This window comes from Andrena cerasifolii, chromosome 9 (assembly GCF_050908995.1).
Source record: "Andrena cerasifolii isolate SP2316 chromosome 9, iyAndCera1_principal, whole genome shotgun sequence".
Lineage (NCBI taxonomy): Eukaryota > Metazoa > Arthropoda > Insecta > Hymenoptera > Andrenidae > Andrena > Andrena cerasifolii.
The window spans coordinates 232,262-255,233 of record NC_135126.1 but is presented as its reverse complement, the minus strand read 5'-3'; the positions used below and the strand labels follow the sequence as shown (position 1 = coordinate 255,233).

General features: G+C 41.2%; 1 protein-coding gene across 2 annotated transcripts in view; it reads right to left on the bottom strand.

Annotated features, from left to right (window-relative positions):
• Positions 1–22,056, bottom strand: part of LOC143372805 (uncharacterized) — a 47,540-nt gene extending 25,484 nt beyond the window's left edge. The window contains exons 1-2 of one of the 2 annotated variants that reach the window (XM_076819363.1): positions 21,827–22,056; positions 20,841–21,704 (exon numbers count right to left, since the gene is read on the bottom strand). In XM_076819363.1, coding sequence (XP_076675478.1) covers positions 20,841–20,854 — 14 coding nt within the window. In that variant the 5' untranslated portion in view covers positions 20,855–21,704; positions 21,827–22,056. The remainder of the gene's footprint in view (positions 1–20,840; positions 21,705–21,826) is intronic. The other variant, XM_076819364.1, reaches the window with a different exon arrangement.
• Between the last annotated feature and the right edge of the window lie 916 nt (positions 22,057–22,972).

Sequence of the window (22,972 nt, the reverse complement as noted above, 5' to 3'; positions counted from 1 at the left end):
AGGATGCCGTCGCAGGTGAGGAAGCGGAGGGGGCGAGCAACCTCCTGATAGACGACGGGACGTCTGTTCTGCGACCTGAGGCACCTGTTTGGGAACGAGTTGATGTTGAGGACGGGGCCTTACGTAGAGAGATGGAATCATTACGCAGAGAAAAAGAATTATTAGAACTGGAACTTCGGATGCAACGACTGGAAGGCAGAAGAGACAGTTCAGCTGTGCAACCAAGCGCAAGTATTAAGACAATCGGTGAGATGCTTAATGACTTTGACGGCGGAGATACGTTTGAAAGATGGGAGAGGCACTTGTTGCAGTTAATTCAGAGTTACGATTTGGACAACAAAATGGCGAAGATTTTAATTTGCACGAAATTGAAAGGAAGAGCACACGAGTGGTTTCATTCTCGACCAGAACATGTAGGAATGGATGTGGACACCTTATTGGCACGCATGTCTACTATGTTTAACCATCGATCAAGCCAACTTGATAGAAGGAGGAAAGTCGAACAGAGAATATGGCAGACCGATGAACAGTTCAGTGATTACTATTATGACAAATCAATTCTGGCCAGTAAAGTACCAGTGAACGAGGAAGAATTGATAGAGTACCTCATCGAGGGCATACCAGATAGGGTTCTACGTAATCAGGCACTCACCCACAACTTCTCGACGGCTGCATCTTTCTTGGACGCTTTCAAGAAGACTAGCCTTTGTTCAAAACCAAAGACATTATCCGAGCGGCGCGCGGACGAAACTCAGAAATTTGATAGTCCAAAGACTACTGGTTCTCAACCGAAAAATGAACGCGCACCCAGTAGATGCCATAATTGTTATAAAACGGGCCACTTGTCGAAAGACTGCAGACTACCCAAGAGACCAAAAGGATCATGTTTTAACTGTGGGGAAATGGACCACTCAGTAAAGGACTGCAAGACACCCAGGAAGCCGAGGGGAACATGTTTTAACTGCGGAGAAATGGGCCACATGGTTAAGGATTGTCCCAAGAAAAATGATCAAGTCAACCACGTACGGGAAGAAGCGACGGTGGAAGATGATTTCCAGAAAAACATTTGCTATGTCATAAGCGACGGTACGGTAAATTGTGAACTGTATCTCAATACGCTCCTGGACACAGGTAGTCCGGTAAGTTTTATAAAGGAAAAGTTTATACGCGGCAAGTTCTGCAGAGTCTCAGGTATTGACCAGAGTAAATTTTTCGGCATAAACTGTTCTGAGTTGCGAGTTAAGGGTACCGTTCTAGCAAAAATAATTTTTAATGGTATCACGCGAAATAATGTGTCTCTTTTTGTCGTACCGGATAATACTATGGCCACTTCTGTGGTATTGGGTCGTGACGTGCTGAAACTATTCGCAATGAGACTCTTAACAGAAAAGAATAACGATGTAGAGCTTGAATCGGGCGCGATTGTGGATATCATGAACATTAATGTAGGCGAAGCGCAGATGAGCGAGGTGGAATCGCTTGTGATTAATCCGGATGTTTCGTACGATAAACAGGCTAGGCTCAAACAATTATTTGAAAGCGAATATACAAAAGGTACACGACCAAAGGAACCAAAGATTAAGATGGAATTAAGTCTGAGATTGCGAGATCACAAACCGTTTCACTTTGCACCGCGTAGATTGTCGTTTGCCGAAAAGGGTGAAGTTCAGGAAATATTGGATGATTTGCTTGCGCGTGGCATCATCCGCCCTAGTGAGTCTGATTATGCGTCACCAATTGTTGTCGTAAAAAATAAGAAAAAACGGCGTAGACTGTGTATTGATTTCCGATTTTTAAACCAACTTATTGACCGAGACTATTATCCTTTACCACTCATAGAGGACCAACTCAATGTCTTAAGTGACAAAAAATATTTTAGTTTACTGGACTTGAAGGATGGCTTTCATCATATTAAAGTTGCCGAAGAGTCTATCAAATATACGGCATTTGTTACACCACATGGGCAGTTCGAATACCTTCGAATGCCTTTTGGTTTAAAGACGGCACCTTTAAAGTTTCAACGGTTCATAAATGAAGTGTTAAATGAACTCATTAGATCTGGCGATATTGTAACCTACCTTGACGATTTTTTAATTGCTACGCGAACGTTGGAACATCATTTTGTGATTTTAAAGCGTGTATTTAAATTGCTTTGCGATAATTTGTTAACGTTAAACATTGCTAAGTGTCGATTCTTGCATACCGAGATTCAATATTTGGGTTATATGGTTACGGAGAATTGCATAAAACCCACCGAAGACGGTGTTAAGGCAATTAAAGAGTTCCCTGTGCCAAAAGGCGTACGTGAAGTCCAGCAGTTTATAGGATTATGTGCTTATTTTAGAAAGTTTATCGAGGGGTTTTCTATAATCGCAAAACCTTTATACGATCTTCTAAGAAAGGGCGCGACCTTTATGTTTGGCGAAAAAGAATTAAGTGCATTCCACGAGCTGAAATCTAAATTAATCGATGCCCCTACATTAGGAATATATCACCCCCAAGACGATACGGAACTGCACTGTGATGCCAGTTCTGTGGGCTTCGGTGCAGTGTTAATGCAAAAGAAAGCAGATTTGAAATTACATCCTATTTTCTATTTTTCTAAACGAACGTCTGATGCGGAAAGCAAGTACCATAGTTTCGAGCTAGAAACCCTCGCGATCATTTATGCATTGAAGCGATTTAGAATCTATTTACAGGGTGTCAAGTTTAAAATCATAACTGATTGTAATGCTCTGACATTAACTCTTAATAAGAAGGAAATCAATCCTCGAATTGCACGATGGGCGCTAGATCTTCAAGATTATGACTACACAGTAGAACACAGAGAAGGCTCACGAATGAGGCACGTTGATGCGCTCAATCGGTCTACGGGCATACTTGTTATTAATGATAACCCTTTCGAATTAAATCTTGCAATAGCTCAAAATAGAGACGAGAAAATTAAACAAATAAAAAGTAAACTCGAATGCGCTGAAGATAAGTTTTTTGAGATGCGAAACGGACTAATTTATAGAAAAAAGGGTGAAAATTTATTATTTTACATTCCAGAAAGCATGGAGGATAATGTTCTGTACAAGTACCACGATGAGATGGGACATTTGGGAACAGATAAAACTGCTAGTATTATTCTAAAAAATTATTGGTTTCCGAACTTAAGACAGAAAATTGTTTCTCACGTACAAAATTGTTTGAAATGCATTGCATATTCTCCAAGCACGGGTAGAGCTGAAGGACATTTGCATAATATACCGAAAGGTAATCTTCCATTTTCAACAGTACACGTGGACCATTATGGTCCCGTAAACAGAAAGCACCCTACAAAGTTATATGTTTTTCTAGTAATCGACGCTTTCACGAAATTTATCAAATTATACGCGACAAAAACTACCAATACTAAGGAGGTTATAACTTGTTTAAAACAATACTTTTGCAATTATAGTAGACCGAATATTATTATTTCTGATAGAGGCAGTTCTTTTACGTCCAAAGAATTTACAGATTTTATGCAGGAAATGAATATACAACATATAAAAATTGCAACAGGATCACCTAAAGCCAATGGTCAAATAGAAAGGTTCAATCGAACATTTGCCCCGATGTTAGCTAAACTAGTTGACGACTCGTCAGGAAAATATTGGTACAAAGTTTTGGAAGATGTGGAATACGCACTGAACAATACCATCAACAAGTCAACGGGAGAAATTCCAAGTATTTTATTATTTGGTGTTAGACAAAAAGGGAAAAATATAGATAGTATTCGTGAATATTTAGAAAATACCACCACTGACAACAACCGCGATCTTCAAAACGTTAGAGCTCAAGCACAAGTAAAGACTACACTTTCGCAAGAATATAATAAAAAAAAATTACGATAAACATCGAAAGAAAGGACACCAGTTTAGTGTTGGTGATTATGTTATGGTAAAAAATTTTGATAACACACCTGGTGTAGCTAAAAAGCTTATACCTTCTTTTAAAGGCCCTTACGAGATCGATAAAAAATTGCGTAATGACCGTTATCTATTAAAGGATGTCGCAGGTTTCCAAGTTTCACAAAAACCATATCATGGAGTATGGGAAGCGGCTAACTTGCGGCTTTGGCACAAGGGATTACAAACTGATAACTTACCTTAACTATTTTTATTTGCCTACTTTTACTATATACAATATTCACTTACTTTTAATCATTTATCATTCTAATATTCATGTAATTAATAGTTTAAGACACGTATTAACCTATTCATGTGTGTGTATGTACATATTTTGTAAAACCATAGAAATTAAGAGACGTGCGGGTGACCGAGGTCGGTCATAGTCAGGACGGCCGAGTTGTAAGGTATGCGTGTATGCCGCCCGACATCTCCGATCGACGCACCGGCAACCGTGGAAGGCGTTGCGTCGCAGCATCGTACGTTTTGCCGTTTCTTTGTTATTCACGCGACGGCGTCAGTCGTTGCCGAACGCCGAACTGGCATGTACACATTTATTAAACGTTCTTACAACAACAAGTTGGAAAGTGGAATGCGTTATATCGGAATAAGTCAACAGAAATACTAAAAGATTTTTATTCATAACCCGGAAGATATTAGCAATATTTTTATTCCTTCAGGTTATAATTTATTAGAAACATGGTCCTGTGTGACGCATACAATGTTGTACCATTTCAATTATATTATTACCAACTCTCTCTACAGTATTCTAAATTTTCAAGCAGGGTCATTCCACGCGAAATCGGACACTTTTCGGAGTAACATTGTGGATTTTTGTGAAACTTGGATATGTTGTAGTCTTTAGTGATATATAATATGTATGATGATATGTATTTCAAAGGATTTTTCAAAATTTTCAAAATTGTAAATATTGACTTTTTTCATTAAATTATAATTGTTGTGTCACGTCCCGGGTGAGGTCTTTTGGGAACGATGACATTAGGAAAGGAGAAAGACAGGCGCGAATCTAAAATCCAGCACTCTGAGATTTTTGGGGGAAGACCAGGCGCGAATATTAAATCCGTCACACTGAGGGTTTGGAAGGAACTTAGGCGCGAATATTGAATCCGTCACACTGAGGGTTTGGAAGGAACTTAGGCGCGAATATTGAATCCAGCACACTGAGGGTTTGGAAGGAGAGGAACGTCAGGCGCGAATCTTGAATCCAGCACACTGAGGGTTTGAAAGGAATTCAGGCGCGAATCTATAATCCAGCACACTGAGGGTTTGGAAGGAGAGGAACGTCAGGCGCGAATCTTGAATCCAGCACACTGAGGGTTTTGAAGGAGAGGAACGTCAGGCGCGAATCTTGAATCCAGCACACTGAGGATTTTGAAGGAGAGGAACGTCAGGCGCGAATCTTGAATCCAGCACACTGAGGATTTTGAAGGAATTCAGGCGCGAATCTATAATCCAGCACACTAATCGTTTTACAGGGAGGAACGCCAGGCGCGAATCTATAATCCAGCACACTAGTCGACCAGGGAAGTTTAAAGGCTAGAGCGTATTTGGGGAACACCCGTTAGCACTTTGTTTTGGTTTACGTAATATCAGATTTACCGTTGCATAGGCACAAAAAGTTTCCTCGTAATATTTCTTGAGAAATTCGTCTATACGTGCAGCTATGCAAGGGAATGTTAGTAAACACTGTCACTGTTCTCTAGTTCGCGATCCGCGATCAGCTGTTTCGCCGACTCGTTGGTTTGTATCTTAGTACGTTCGTAACTAATGGTTGAACACAAATAACTTGAAGCAAGATTTTAAACAAAGCGATTTATTAACTTCGTTAATCGGTTATTATGATCGTGCGAGGGGGCTTTTAGCATTGGCACAATATTTGTAATATGGTTATAACATTTAATATATATATATGGACATGAGATACAATATAAGTCGTTTAATAATGATCGTTAATAATAATAATATGATAAGATTGCGATAAGCAGTTATAAACAAAATAATAGAATAGTAAGATTGCGATAAGCAGTTATAAATGAAATAATAGAATTGTAAGATTGCGATAAGCAGTTATAAACGAAATAATTGAATAGTAAGATTGCGATAAGCAGTTATAAACGAAATAATTGAATAGTATGGTATGGTGGTGATATGCACAATAATATTAAGTAATATAAATGGCTTACGGTGATCGTCGAACACTGAGTTTAATATTAACACTTTAAAGATATACTTTTCAAGTAAGCCTTCTACCGAAGAGGTTTCTGTCGAAGAAAGAGGACTCGGCCTGTCAGGACCTCATATTTATGTACTTTCACAGGAGTATTGTGGGGTACGCGCGGTAAAGACCTTGACACATTTCGGTTTAAGACGCAGTAGGACTTCCGGGGTTTTTACAAACGGTACGTCTATTAATAGACGTATTTATGTTACGTACGCCAAATATACGTCGCAATTAGGTTTCTGGGGTTTTTATGACTGCGAAAAGAGATACTCAACTCATCGAATGGATTTCGGGTGTTTTACGGGAAAGGGGTTATTAGAGTGGCTTGGACTTCATGAGTCGTAAAGAGGGGGTTGAGACTTGGTCTCGATTTAAGAGGGATTTGTAATGAGGGACTTGTTTGAATTTGTTTTTGGAGGGAATGATTCGTGCCTTGTAAGACGAATAGGCGAAGAGGGTTTTGAAACGATCATCTCGTGATGGGGACCGCTAAGGTACATCAGCGAGGTGGAGGTTTGTATTGATCATCCTGTGTTGTTGACCGCTAAGGTGCAACATCAAGGTGATCGGTGATTGAGGAGATGGGGTAGGAGTTGAGTTTGATAGACTTTAGTGGAGTGATTTTGAGGTTTACTAGTGGAATTGGGAATAGGAAACGCGCGAAAAATCGTGGGACGTTACACCTCCCCCCTTATATGAAGAAATGTGTACATTTCTTAACATAGGGTTAGGGTGTCTTGAAATGCGGAGGAAAAGAAAAATAAAATAAAATGTACCGTTTTGGAAAAAATAAAAATAAAATGGTTTGGAAATAATAAAATAAAATAAAATATATAGCCTATTTGGCGTAAAAGAAAAGTAAAATAAAAGATGAGAATAATAATAATAGAAAATATAAAAGAATTGATTGTATTAGGAAAAAAAACATTTACTTATACTTAAAAATAATATGTATATATATATGTATATAAAAGAAATAGAAAATAAGGAATATTTACAAGGAAGGATAGGATTAAGGTTTAATAGGGGGAATATGGATCGGGAATTGGGAAGAGGAATTCGGAGTGGTCCAGGACGTAAGTGAGGTTATTATCTCCCTGACAGAGATAAGCGAACCACGCTAGATCCTCGGGCGTCAGCTCTATGGTATCAGGTAACCTGATGGCTGACCCCGTGTCCAGGATTTCCACTACGCCTGGCCAAGGAGGGATTGAGGAAGGAAGTGGGATTTCTGGGTTTTGGGACTGGGAGTGGTAAGGAGAGGGTGGAGGACCGGAGAGTACCTCTCTGTTTCCTGCATGAGGGAGGCTAGGGGGCGGTGGAGTGACGGCCTCTTGAAATGAGTGGAGGTCGTCCATCCTCCTGGGGGGGGGGGGAGTCGTCTATTGTAATTGTCTCTGCTGTGGACGCTGCCTCCCTGATGACGATGTTTGATGTCACCTTCGGGAGAAGATGTGAGGCGCTCCCTTCCTCCTTCATGGCCCTCTGGCGCAGCCACTGTATATGGGAGAGCTTTCTCTTGAGGCCTCCCCCATGGGTCCTAGGCCCACTGGGTTTATGGGCCCTTTTATGAGGCATGGTGCGATCTAAGAAACGAGGTGATTTAATGTTCTTTTCTCTATAATTTATGATTAGGGTCAACCAGGGTTTTCGCGTATTTGACCAAGACGCGCCTTATTCGCGTGTATAATTTTTGTTTTCCCTTTCCATGATATTTTTAAATTCTGAGAGGGGATTACCTCTAATATCGTGTGAGGGCCAGAGTATTGATCTCCGAATTTTCCCTTTCGGGGTTCTATTAATACGAAAATCGAGTCGCCCGGTTTAAAGGTCTTCTCGCTTATGTGTCTATCGTAGTACTTTTTATAACGGAGTTTTGATTGATTTAACTTTTCTGCTGCAGCGGTTTGCAGTTCTTGCATCCTTATGTTTAATTTCGAGAGGTATTGACTATAAGTTTCATTTTCAAAGTCTTCGGGCATTCTTTTCCGACTGGGTACCCGGGCTATTTTACCGAACACTAATTCATGTGGAGTGTATCCAGTGCCCTCGTGGACGCTGGTATTATAAGAGAACGCGGCCATGTCGGTCCATTCGTCCCAGTCACTGTATCTACCGATAAACATTTTCAAATATTCTGTTAGGACAAGGTGCGATCGCTCTAGAGAGCCGTTAGTCTGTGGGTGAAAAGCTGTGGTTCGAAATTGTTCAATTTTAAATTTTTGCGCGATAGTTTTCATGAGTTTACCAGTAAAATTAGCTCCTTGGTCAGTGAGGATGGCTCTGGGAGCTCCGAATTGACAGATAAACTTTCTTATAAATGCATCTGCAATTTTTTCCGACGTCGATTGTTTGAGTGGTTCACACACGAAATATTTAGTTAATAAATCTTGCATGGTTAATATGTAGGTATTTCCTTCTCTCGTGGTGGGTAACGGTCCTACTATATCTAAGGCTATTTTATCAAAGGCGCGTCCAGGCGTGTCTGTAAGGATCATTGGTTGCCTGGTTTTAACACGAACGAGTTTCTTCCGCATACAGTCTTCGCATTTTCGAATATAATCTTCAACGGCTTTCTTCATTCCTTTCCAGAAATAGTGGTGTCTAATTCGGTTATAGGTTTTTGTTACTCCTTTATGTCCAGCTAATGCAGACGCGTGATTTTCCGTAATAATGCTTTGTCTCTTTGATTCTTCGGGGATCTGAACTATTTGCAGGCATATTGTGACCTCGATGTCTTCCTCGTCGACGGTTTCGAGAATGTCCATAATAATATCTTGCCAACTTAGCTGATCAATGTTTGTCGTTTTGGCAATACTGAATGAATATATAGTTAACTCACGTACTACATCCCTAAGAGAAGAAAGGGCTGTTCTCCAATTTGTCGTGGTTAGGGGAATATTTTGTGTTTCCTTGATAACTAACCCTACGAGAATTTGTCCCTTTTTATATGACACATGAGCCCTGCCCAGAGTGAGTTCGTTTGCTATTGTCAGTTCTCCTGCTTCTTGTAACTGTTTAGCTCCTTCGTCGCAAGGTTTCCCATCGGCACTCAAAAGGAAGACGAGCGTTTCTTTACGTAGGGACAATGGGTCGCGACTGATGGACGGTACTATTCTGATTTCTCGGTCTGGGTCAGCTTCGTATTCTGCATCATGGGAATCGTCTTGCTCAATTATTGATAAATCAGAGTCGGATGTTGACTCGTCTGATACGTTTGATTCCACTTCGGAATCGGGATCCGATTGTATCTGGGGAACTGGGGACTGCGGAGGCGAAATATGTTCGTAAGGGGTGGTTATTTGTTCCCCTTCATTTTCCTGATTCTCTTCTTCGACGCTACTCATTGGTTCTGATAAATTTTCTTTTGTGGATTCTACTGCAGATGTTGGACCTTTTCGTACCTTCCGGTGAGGCTGCATCCGCGTAGGTTTCGTCCTTAGATGGGGTTTACTTGTGGGTTCTGAAGCAGAGGTGGATGGTCGGGAACCCCGAGGTCTTCCAGGACCTCGTGTAGGTGGGGTTTTAGTTTCTTTAGTAGTCCGAGGTTTTTTGGTATCTGGTGTGGGCCAGTCCACCCAGTCTTCGTCGGCTTCTTCTCGTGGCCGTATTGGGCATGCCTCCACTGTAGGGGGATTACGAGATAGAGCGTCGGCAAGTTTGTTGCTTTTCCCCGGTTGGTATCGAATTTCGTATTCATACTCAGCTAATTTTAAACGCCACCTAACGAGGCGTGACGTTGGATCTTTTACTCTATGTAACCAGATTAGTGGTTGATGGTCGGTAAATAAAATAAATTTCCTTCCGTATAGATAAGGTCGGAAGTGCCTAACGCAATATACGATGGCTAAAAGTTCCTTCTCTATGGTTGCGTAATTTATTTCTGCTTTATTTAGGAGGCGAGAGGCGTAAGCGATCGGTAACTCTTTTCCATCTATAGTCTGACTCAATATCCCTCCTATAGCGTAGTCAGAAGCATCTGTAGTGACGTGAAATTCCAGGTCAAAATTCGGGTATTGCAGGATAGGTTCTTTCTGCAATGCTAGTCTTAAGTGGTCAAAAGCCGTTTTCTGGGACGGTCCCCACTCAAATATTGTGTCTTTCTTCAATAGTTGGGTTAACGGACGAGCTATTTTAGAAAAGTCTGGGATAAATTTCCTATAATATCCGGTTAAACCAAGGAATTGTTTGATTCCTTTAGGTGTATTTGGTGCCGGGTAGTTTCGGACGGCTTCAATTTTTCCTGAATCAGGTTTTACTCCTTGTTCTGTAATTATGTGACCCAAATATGCGACTTCTTTGTGTAGAAATTTACATTTCGAAGGCTGAAGTTTAAGATTCGCCTCTCTTAGGCGTTGAGCAAGTTTTTTAAATTTTATTAAATGTTCTGTAAGGGAACTCGCGTAAAGGACAATATCGTCCAGATATACGAACATTTCTGTGCCTTGGAGTCCCGTGAGCGTGTGATCCATTAAACGTTGGAAGGTAGCTGGTGCATTACAAAGTCCAAATGGCATTCTAACAAACTCATAATGTCCATGAGGTGTAGAAAAGGCCGTTTTAGGCGCATCTTCCGGTTTCATAGGGATTTGGTGAAATCCGGAAGCTAGGTCGAATACGGAAAAGTATTTTGCTCCTCCTAATTGGTCTAGTATTTCGTTAATGTTTGGAAGTGGGTATGCGTCAGGAACGGTTTTTCCGTTTAAATCCCTGAAGTCAATTACCATTCTCCACAAGAGTTCCCCATTGGGTCCTGGTTTTTTAGAGACGATCCAAATAGGTGAATTATAGGGTGATAATGACGGTTTTATAATGTCGTTAGTTAGTAAATTCTTTATTTGCTTGTCTATTTCCTTCTTATGTACAGGAGGGAAGCGATATTGTTTAGTATTTACTGGCACTGGGTCCATTGTCTGGATCCCATGCTGGATAGCGTTTGTGTGGCCTAACTTCTCATCTGGTAGATGGAAGAGGTCATGGTATTTATATAAAATTCTTTGGACATGAAGTTTTTCCTCCGGATTCATGTGTTCCGTTGAAATTAGTTTGAGCACTCGTTCCATTCTTGTTGCGGTTTGTTCAGAAATTATCGATACCTCACCCGACGCAATAGTAAGAGACTCACGGGAATTTGGGTAGACGGTTGATCTGGCATAATGCACAGGGGGTGAGAGTGAGTGCACTTTCGTGGGTGCCTCGATTTGGTGGATCGACAGATCCTGGGGTAAGAGGGACTTGTTTGAATTTAGGGCGGGGATAGGAGTGACGCATTTAGACGTCATAATCTCTTTTGTTCGTCTTTGTTTGGGTTCTGGAATCACAATTTCAAATTCTTCCAATTCAACAGTAGGTGTTGTGATCGTTATGTCCATTTCATTAGAATTTATTATTTGTAAGTACGCTTTGCCGTCTCGATTACGGACAAGAGCGTTACCAGCGTGAATCCCAGTGCCTAAGTCTAACCGGGGTACATACCCTTCCTTTATATTCGAATTTAATATATTAATAAAGGAAACGGTTTTTGATCTAGCAGGTAGCATGATTTGGTTACTATTCACGAAAGGAATGGAGTTTCCTTGGAAGTCCAACTCCCTCTTGGAATAGTGTATCGAGACATTCTGTTTTATAAAGAATTCCGTGCCTAATATTCCTTGCGGCTTAATTGGGAAGTCGTTTTCGACTACGTGGAACGTGACGTTATCGCCCAAAAGGGTTATCCTTACTGTGCCAAGCGTGGTGACAGGGCCTGGAGAGATGCCTTTGAGTATTAATCGATTTTCCGTGTTTATCTCTTGCGGTAGCTTTACAGCTTGAATTTTCAATAAGTTCACCTGTGACCCAGTATCAATCATTAATTCAGGTGTAGTTTCGAAGTCGGGGGAGGAAATCATCACAGACGGAGCTTCATCGGCAGTGGTTAACCATGCTGTTGCGATTCTAGTTTCGATATTCCCGGTTCCGTTTGTATTTCTATTGGACGCGCTCCTGCTTGGCCCGTTCCACGGTACGCCTCCATAGTTGACCGTAGGGGCAGAGCGTTTCCCGAGTCACGTTCCTGGAAGGTTCTAGGGCTTCTCTCATTGCGATTAAATAAGCGTTTCCTACATTCAGAGATTAAATGTCCGGGCTTTTTACAATATGCGCAAATACGTAATTCCGTAGGCCTTGAAGGAGGAGGTCGGTTTTTGTCCCAGTAAGGGACCAAAGGGTTTGGCGCCTGATTATCGTATCCCGCAATGCGGTTTTGGGAATATCGCTCTGTCGATTGGGAGGCTATTTTTTGATTATTCCTGCAGGACAATGCGTCGTGTCCCGTCTTATTACAAACTTGACATATGATTTTTGGAGTCTTTTGTTCGGAAAATCTCTGGCGGTCTCGATCAATTTTCTTGTCTACGAGTACAGCTAGCTCGAAAGCTTCATCTAGCGTGTCGAAATCATGTTGTTGTAATCTTGTTCGTATATGGGGGGGAAGTCCATCCACAAATGAATCCAACGTCAAACGGTCTAGGTCCTCGGGATGATTCCGTGCAAAGTCGCGATAATAATCCCTATCCTCTTCCAAAATAGCGAATCGGAGATCCTTAACGCGCGAGATGTACTCTAGTACGTGTTCATTTGTTCCTTTGATAATATTTGCTAATTCTCCTCGATAGTGATCTGACGTTTTCGCGGGGGAGAATGTACGTTTTAGTTGTTTCATTAAGTCATTTACTGAGTCGAAGACCCTATCCTCAACAGCCAAGCAGGCGTGGTCTTGCAGTTTATTGCGCAACAACCTCGCCAGCTGGGGTTCAGCCTGCGGGGGAACCAGAGCTTTAGCCCTATTGCAGGCTCTAGCGAATTGCAAAACAGACATATTGTGACCGTTAAATTTTGGGACTGTTTCTATAGCGTCCTTTAATTTGATCTGGGGCAATGGATCCTGGTCCGGAATATTATTACTATTCAATGCCTCAGGAGTTTTATTGTAATTTAGCACCGGTTTTGTATCGAAACGGGAGGAACCCGGTGTAGCAAAGTTATTCGCAATTGGCGGGGGTGCAAGAAGTTTTTTCATCATTGCTTCGATATTCTGTATTTTATCGGAAAGACCTTTAAGCGTGGGTTCGGGCGGTCCGATGCCTTCGCCCGTATGCGTTTTAGTTTCGGAATTTACCGCAAATCTCATGTGCAAATTGTCGATTTCGGCTCGTTTCTCACGTAATTTTTGTAATTGTTCCATTATTTCGGCGGTGGCGATTTCTATAGCGCTATTGAAAGGCTCCGCGTCTTGGTCTAGCACGCGGAGGTTGTCGGTATCACCGGATTCGGACATTTTTAAACTCGGTAAATTTTATTATTTTAGGGTGATTTAAGAGGTTTCCTATGTTTAAGCGTCCGGCAGCAGCTACTCAAAATCTATGATATTCTCTACCCGGGTAGTTTATATCGAACCTGTTATAATTTTTATTTATTTGACGTAAATGCTCTGTGCACGCGGCACGACTGCTAATAGGCCGTACTTTGAACAGAAGGTTTTTGCAACGAGGGCACTCAGGGAATATATCGTTAGGTTAGTGGTAGTGCACTTGATATATCTCGTCTACCTCTACCCGATTTGAATTAAAGCAATTTAGGCAAATTTTTCCGCCTTCCGTGGTCGTAGCTGCTCCTCCCGAAACACAAATCAGTTTATTTGAGTCTGACAAAACGCCCCGCAGCCTGCGGCTTGGGAAATATAATGTATTTTGACTTTGGCGTGAATCGCACATGTTAGTTATCAATGTCTTATGTTGCGTCAGGCAGTTTGTTTAAATTTCGTGGTAAAAGGATATTAGTGATTCAGTTTCTGTTTGAAAGGAAGTACCACTGTGTACACTCGACACAATTGGTTGCGGGACGCGTTTGATATATCACGCTATTGCACCTTAGGCAATTAGGGAATGTATAGGGTGTTTGGCAGTAGTGAATTTGATACTCTGTCACCGTTTCTGTTGGTACTAGTCGGGAGCAATGTAAGCAAATTTCGTCGCCTTCGTCGTTTGTTGCTAATTTCCCGTAAACACAGATCATCTACTGTATGGATTCCGTCAACCTTTGTGATTGGCGGCTCTGGTATGTGACATAATTTTTATTAGATACTCTTACTTCTCCAGTGTAAACACCCAAAAGCTTATTCTTACCTTTCTCTTAGTTCAACAGTTATAATTTAATGAAAAAAGTCAATTTCCACAATTTTGAAAATTTTGAAAAATCCTTTGAAATACGTTTATATATCACTAAAGACTATAACATATCCAAATTTCACCAAAGTCTCAAATGGTATTCCGAAAAGTGTCCGATTTCGCGTTGAATTACCCAGGATTGAAATGCGAAAAGTATTCTTTTTCACACGCGGTCAAGCGCACGCGTGCCTGCACACACACACACAGCCGCGTATCGCAGCTCAGCATGTCTGCTTGTGGCTGCCTCCGCTTGCGAGTAGCGGAGACGGTTGTGCAGATGTGTGCGTGTGAAAAGAAAACGGGCCAAAAGTGCATGTCCTTCGGTTTGCGTAGCGAGGGGATCACGTTGTCTAAGAAGAACATTTGTATCACGTCCTTCTTCGTATCGGGAAGATAAATTAGAATGATATTCACAGTAATACAATAATAATAATTTCATGAATATAGCATCGTAACATTTGTGATATTTCCTAATGATAAATGACACCAAACACGGTATAATTTGAATAATACATATTTAGTAGTAATATGTTTCGGCCGCAGAAAAGGACAGCGAATGAAAAAGATGGGGACAATCGGCAGTCCTTTCTTCCACTCGCTCTCTTCTCCTACGTTCGAGGCTTTTATCGACAAACTTCTAAAAATATAGGAACCACAGTAACATCTCGATTAGGGTTTAAAATCATGACTATGTATGATTGGTGTTAATTTATATCACCCTTAGTTGGAGTGTTCCCTCTTGGAACCAGTGAAGCGTGTAATATGGCTCGAGGGCCGATCGTATAACCCGATCCGAAATTGAAAATCGGTGAGAGACAACACCGATACAAACGAGGTTCACAATTAAAAGTATTTTATTTTTGGCTCTCTTTATAAATTGTTTACCAACATATTTGTGAGGACTTTCTGATTAAAATGACACCAAACACGATATGGTTTGGATAATTATATAAATATAAACGATTCGTATTCACGATAAGTAAAAGTTGTCCGATTTATGTTGTATTTGGTATCATTTTAATTAGGAGATTGCAACAAACATGTTGGTAGAAGTTTCATGAAAATGAAACCAAAAATACAAATTTTAAATTTTGATTGCGTTAGTATTGTCTCACACGTACAGGGGTATCGTTCCGAGGCTTTCGCTTACATCGAGATTTTACTGTATATCTTCTTTTACTATGCTTGATTTTCTTTTCTGCTGTATGTTTTTCTTATTTCTATATATGTGCCACGTGTTACTGATTATTGACTCTTTACGTGCAGGCAACGATTGAAGAACACAGCGTGCCTCACTGTAATTCAGGATACCGTGGCGGAAGCAGGTATCTCATACGGAACACATCCAAGCACATCTGCTGCGGATGAAAATTTTGAAGATTCTCCAATTATCGAAGGAATTGTAGAAGAAGTACATTTCGATACGGACGCAGAAGATATTATTGAAGAAATAAATTTCAATGCGGACGAAGAGGAAATTGTAGAAGATGTGCATTTCGAGTCGAACGAAGAAAGAATTGTGCAAGAAATAGATTTCGACAGAGACAGCGATGAGATACAATCCGTAAGAGACATCAACGACGAAACGACTCAAGATGTTGGAAGCGATGCTGATTACTGGGTGGTAGAAAATACAGAACCAGAACAGCCGGAAAATCCAATTTCAGAAGGAGTAGACTTCGTTGATTTTCCGTATGTTTTCGAACAAATACAAAATCTTGGAAAACATTCCACTATTGGCTGTGGCATCGAACATTTTGAAATAATTAGATGTCAACGGAATGGACTAGAAAATGTGTATTATGTAGAGTGCAAAATGTGCAAATACACAGAGCACATATCCTGTCTTCGGAAGAGTGATGCCACTATGGATATCAACCGCGCCGCTGTTTCCGCAACAATGATGACGGGCGGCGGATATAATCAACTGGAGGACATACTGACTGCCGTGAACGTATCCTGTATGACGAAAAGGATCTACGAGAAATGTCAGAATGACCTAATCGATGCCCTCGAAGTGGCTGCACAACGCGAAATGGGAGATGCAGGAAAAGAGGAGAAAGAATTAGCTATATCAAGAGGCGACGTACATGCAGAATCCAATCTACCGTTTATTCCAGTTGTCGCGGATGGCAGCTGGATGAAAAGGTCCTACCGCGGAGGAGATTACAATTCTCTCTCTGGCGTAGGAGCCATCGTGGGATACTACACGAAGAAAGTGCTGTACATCAGCGTGAAGAATAAATTCTGCATGACTTGCCAAATAGCAGGTACGAAGAAGGAAGAACCGCGCGAGCATCGTTGCTTCAAGAACTGGGGCCGTAATCAGAGTTCAACTGGCATGGAGAGTGTTGCTATTGTCGAAGGCTTCAATTGCAGCATAGATATGCACGGCCTAATATACACTATATTAGTTGCCGATGGCGATAGCAGTGTGTACAAAAAGATATTGGACAGTGATCCATATAAAAACTACCTGGTGCAGGTACGAAAAATAGAATGCACCAATCACCTGCTACGCAATTTCAGTAAGAAAATAAACGAAATCGCAACAAAAGGCCGCGATAAAGACCTAAGAGCTGTCGTAAAGAATAATGCTCTCCGCTTGCGTACTGGTATAAAGAAAGCTGCAGAATACCGGTTGCAAGAAGAAATAACACTCGAGGAACGAGTAAGAAATTTGAAGGAAGACTTGAGGAATGCACCAATCACCTGCTACGCAATTTCAGTAAAAAAATAAACGAAATCGCAACAAAAGGCCGCGATAAAGACCTAAGAGCTGTCGTAAAGAATAATGCTCTCCGCTTGCGTACTGGTATAAAGAAAGCTGCAGAATACCGGTTGCAAGAAGAAATAACACTCGAGGAACGAGTAAGAAATTTGAAGGAAGACTTGAGGAATGTACCGAGTCACGTTTTCGGTGAACACAAGGAGTGTCAGAAGTTAGCATACTTCTGTAAGAAATACTCCGATCCAAACAGAGAGGACTACGTACCAAGGTTGAGAGAAGCTGGTATTTATCAGAGTATCGAAGAAGCGATGCAGCCACTTTTCCCTAAAGCTGACAGTTTGCTGCACGGTTTAAATAACAATGCTGTTGAAAGTTTTAATAATATCATTGCCAAATTCATCGGAGGCAAAAGGATAAACTTTGGACGAGGGGGCTCGTATCAGGGCAGAGTCTCCGCTGCAGTCGTCCAATATAATACAAAAGAGGCGTTTAGCAGATTGAGTACGGCAATGGATAAAGAGCCGTCAACCATGGTAAGAAAGCTGGAAGGACGTCGGAAGCGTGCAGCAGAAAAAGCAAGGGAATATAAAAAAGAAGCGAAAGCATCCTCCTTCCGAAATAAAAAACAATCGTGCGACCAGGATTACGGCCCTAACGCAGAAAAACCAGATATGGAAGAGACAGTATACTCTTCCGAATGTAAAAGGCACGCGGCAGTACTCCATGACTGGCAAAGAATGCGATGCGAGATCGAAGAGGAAACTCGCAATCAGGCGAATAGTGAAAAGTGGATTAGTTATAGAAAAAAAATACTAACTGCATCCAATTTCGGCAAGGTATGCCGATTACGAAACATTACACCACGGGCAAATACTGTGAAGAGTATAATGTACCCGCAACTTCCAAATTTGTCTGCTCTCCAATACGGAAGGGAAAACGAGGCAAACGCCTTGAGACAAATGGAAGAAGAATTAGGAATCCATATTCAACCATGTGGCCTCTTCATCGATGACACTCTGCCTCAGTTAGGTGCAACTCCTGACGGCCTCGTGGACCATGATAAAATCGTCGAAGTAAAGTGTCCTGAATCGGCCAAGGATTTAACACCTGCTGAAGCAATAAAGCAACTTGGTAATATACGGCGTATTTTCAAGGGTAATGAAATGAATCAAAATCATCATTACTATTATCAAGTGCAAGGACAATTGCACATAACGAAAAGGCAACGGGCCTATTTTTGTTTATGGACGCCGAAAGGAATGAAGGTTACAACAGTAACGAGAGATGATCGATTCTGGGCAACAGAGATGGAAGACAAACTGAGCAAGTTCTATGAGGACTGCATGTTGCCAGAAATTATAGATAGCAGATACAATCGACAACAGCCGATTAGAGAACCTCCGTACACACAAAAAGGAGGAGCAGCTACGAGTACACAAGAAAGTACATAAAACGATGGATGAAAACATCGCGATAGCACAGGCGAGTGCATCCAGCGCATATGAAGAGCTGTGAAATAATCAATTGCAATGCAAAGTCACTAATGCACCGGCGAGTGCATCCAGCGCATATGAAGAGCTGTAAAATAAGCAATTGCAATCCAAAGTCACTAATGCACCGACGAGTGCATCCAGCGCATATGAAGAGCTGTGAAATAAGCAATTGCAATTCAAAGTGACTATTGCACCGGCGAGTGCATCCAGCGCATATGAAGAGCTGTGAAATAAGCAATTGCAATGCAAAGTCACTAATGCACCAACGAGTGCATCCAGCGCATATGAAGAGCTGTGAAATAAGCAATTGCAATGCAAAGTCACTAATGCACCAACGAGTGCATCCAGCGCATATGAAGAGCTGTCGAATAAGTAATGTTCCAAAATGCAAGGAAGAAAGTATGTAGAAGATACATATGGAGAGTGAATAGGACCGTCTATGACGGGGGTGGTGGTGGGCCTTTTCACACTCTTCTAATAATAAATACCTATAGCTATTCTTTCATATCAAGTGGAAATGACATGTATAAAAGCGTAAGTATGACATATACTTTTGTTATGCAAATAATTGGATTAATTGGAAATCATCATGAATGTTTCTCTCATATATGAATTTGTTTTAGATATATCCACCAACCAATATCAACATTGAAAATCATGCTGTATGAAGCGAGGAAAGGAAGGCTGTCTTCTCCGCAAGCATAAAGATAAGTAAACAACATACATACATTTACATTTTTACTGCAGGTTCTATGACAACTAACTGGAATCGAAAAGGGTCAGTGCCATTCCACGAAAATATTTATGAGAAATAGGACACAATAATAAGGGTTTCTTCAGTAAGTGTGAGTATCAATTTTTACATTCAAGTGGTATAAACACAAAAATTATTTTTATTAAATTTATTTCTTTTTGCAGATCAAACCAGGGTGTACATATGTACACTGGGCTGAGGAATATCGTTGCAACTACCACAAATGCAGGGTGGAAGAGGTAGCCCTTCCATGACGCCGATCGGGCTAGAGAAAAGGTGCAGCAGCAGATTTTCTGTCAGCTGGTGGAGCATAGTTTCTGTCCTTGAAGTGACAGAAAATATAACCTATATGCTTTACCCGATTTCCTAAAGATACTGTTGTGGCGTAATGATAATGTTTCGAAAGGATGATGAAAAGTTCACAAAAGTAGCGTAATAGAACGAAATAGCCGCTAAACATTTATTGTCATATAGCATATACGTAGGTTATATTTCCTGTCACTTCGAGGAGGGACCACATAATAATCACGCGTTGGATTCAACGCCAAACACAATTTTATATATGTTTGTTCATAACTGCTTTCTGCATAGGATGTGTATTTCATGTTCTGTTTCAGTATTTTGCTAATTAAAAAATGTCTATCCTAACAAACTTCATTTTCTGGGGACATGCCCTCGTGTATTTTTCCTTTTCACTTATAATTCCTTACTGCCATCGTAAAATATTCTAGCATAAGCACATTTCAAGTAAATATACAATGAATTTTCTACGTTTGCAGTACCAGCAGACTTTCTGTTTAAATTTGTACAAGTTCAACGCAACAGCTGACAATTTCTTTCCACATTCAAAATAAAATATGGAAATAGCAAACAGCTCCCTCTCGCGTGCACAGGCAGCCGCGTGTCTATGGGTATTACCATTTCTGTGCACAAAAGACCTGCTGTAATACGGCCAGGTCACGTGACGTGTCTACCCCCTTAATGTAACTATTCCCCCAGTTGAATTAGAAGCTTTCGCAGAGAGCCAATCAGTACCGCGCAAGTCTCGAAAGGAAAAATCTAATACCGACCAATCAAAGGCCGACGCTTGTAGACTAACTGAAATAGCAAAGCTACTGGATCTAAATGGTCTTAATGAAATAGAGCGAGCTAGCATACTCGAGATAGTGAACCAATTTCCTAATCAATTTTACCTCCCCTCCGATAAATTAAATTCCACTAGTGCCCTGAAACATAGAATCATAACAACCGATGAAATTCCAATTAACGCAAAACAATATCGATTCCCCATCATTCATAAAGAAGAAATAAAAAAACAAGTAGATACTTTACTCAAAAATGGTGTTATTTGTCCATTGGCTTCACCCTATAACTCGCCAATTTGGGTAGTCCCAAAAAAATCGGATTCAGAAGGTAACCCGCATTGGAGAATGGTAATAGACTATCGTATGCTAAATGATAAAACCATTAATGACGCTTACCCACTACCCAACATCACGGAAATTTTGGACCAACTTGGAGCTGCAAAATATTTCACTGTTCTTGATTTGGCTTCTGGGTTCCATCAGATCCCCATGGATGCTCAATCCAAGTCCAAAACTGCGTTCTCTGTCCCTGGCGGCCATTTCGAATTTAATAGGATGCCCTTTGGCTTAAAGAATGCCCCGGCCACTTTTCAGAGATGCATGGACCTGGTCTTGTCTGGTCTGCAGGGAGTGGAGCTCTTTGTGTATATGGATGATGTAGTGATTTATGCTGATTCTTTGAAGGAGCATTCGCAAAAATTGCGGAACCTCCTGGCGCGGTTACAAAATTCGAATTTAACGTTGAAACCTGAAAAATGTCGATTTCTGAGACGTGAGGTATCCTATCTGGGCCATGTCATTTCAACAGAAGGGGTAAAACCCGACCCCACTAAGATTGAGGCGGTAAAGAACTTTCCAGTCCCCAAAACTAAAAAGAATATCAAACAGTTTTTAGGGCTCATCGGGTAGTACCGTCGATTTATTCCTCAAATGGCTAAAATCGCCAAACCGCTAACTCAACTTTTAAAAGCAGACGTTCCTCTTATCTGGAATCACAATGCACAAAGTGCTTTCGAAAATTTACGGGATAGCATCTGTTCCAAACCTATCTTACAGTTCCCCAATTTCCAAATACCCTTCATTGTCACGACAGACGCTTCTAATTACGCTCTTGGAGCTGTGTTAAGCCAAGGTCAAATCGGCAAAGACCTTCCAATCGCGTTCGCTTCGAGAACTCTTTCTGGAGCCGAAATCAATTATTCCACCATCGAGAAGGAACTATTAGCTGTTGTTTTCGCCGTTAAACATTTTCGACCGTACCTATATGGAAATAAATTCACTTTAGTTACTGATCATCGACCACTAATATGGTTACACAATGTAAAAGATCCCACCTCCCGTCTTATGAGGTGGCGAATTAAGCTAAATGAATATGACTATACCATCGTCTACAAACCTGGGAAAACTAATTCCAACGCCGATGCCCTATCTCGCAACCCTTCTAAATCTCTTGAGTGCGATCAAATCCCGTCTTCTATAGACACAGTTCCTATAAATCATCATATCAGAATAGACGAAACCGACACGTTTTCTTCTGGGCAGCTGCAGGAGGATGTCGTAGGGCCCAACGATCCGCCGCCTGTAGATGCCGAGAGAGTCAACGACGAGGACGAAAGTTACCCTACAACAGAAAGAAATGAGCAGGCTTTAGCCAAAGTTTTTTTAACATATGGTAAATTACGCAATGTTGATGAAGTTGAAATATATTCTAAGGACACAAATACAGACCACTACTCTACGGACAGCGACAGCGACGAGTGCCATACTACAGATGCAGGAGAAATAGAAATTGTAACGAGAGGAGGATTGCTCTCTGAAGGCACCGGGGATATGGCATACTTGATGGAGCTGATGGACTGCGGTGAAGGGCATCAAGTATCCCCGTGCCTTAGGAAAGAGGATGTGCGTATCCTCCAGGACGCGGGTGCCAGGGCTCTGCCTGGCCTGTTGGCTAACGGAAAGGTCTTCTGTCAAGAGACTCCGCTCAGGTTGGTAACCCCTGGATCCGTGAGGCGGGACGGATCAGCGGCTCTGTCGTCTGGGGAATGTGGTGTCATGTTGGCGGGGGAGGATATGGTTTCCCAGCGTAAGCTTGTGGGGCCAACCTCATGGCCGTCCGTGACTGTGTTAACGGGAGAGGAGACGCAATCCTCTGTAAAGTCGACTTCAACGAAAATCAATCCACATGTCAAGATCTTAACCAAGCGCGAAGTTCAAAACGGATCATACGAGTGTAATAGGAAACGGAAACAAAGCGAAGTTCGCACAAGCCCGAGGGGTTAGAAAATAGTTAGAGATTCTTTTAATGAGAAAACTTCAAGATTATAAATTAATCAATAACCGCTTGGAAACGGGTGTTTGAATAAATGAACTGCACTTTGATCCCTTCTCCTAGATGTAATTCCAGAGCAATGTTGTTAAACGCTTGATTCTAAAAATCAATAACTGTGAAGGAAATAGATTCACCAATGAGAATTTAGTTAGTAAATATTTTATTGGCTCTTAGATTTTAAGGACATCTTGTAAAG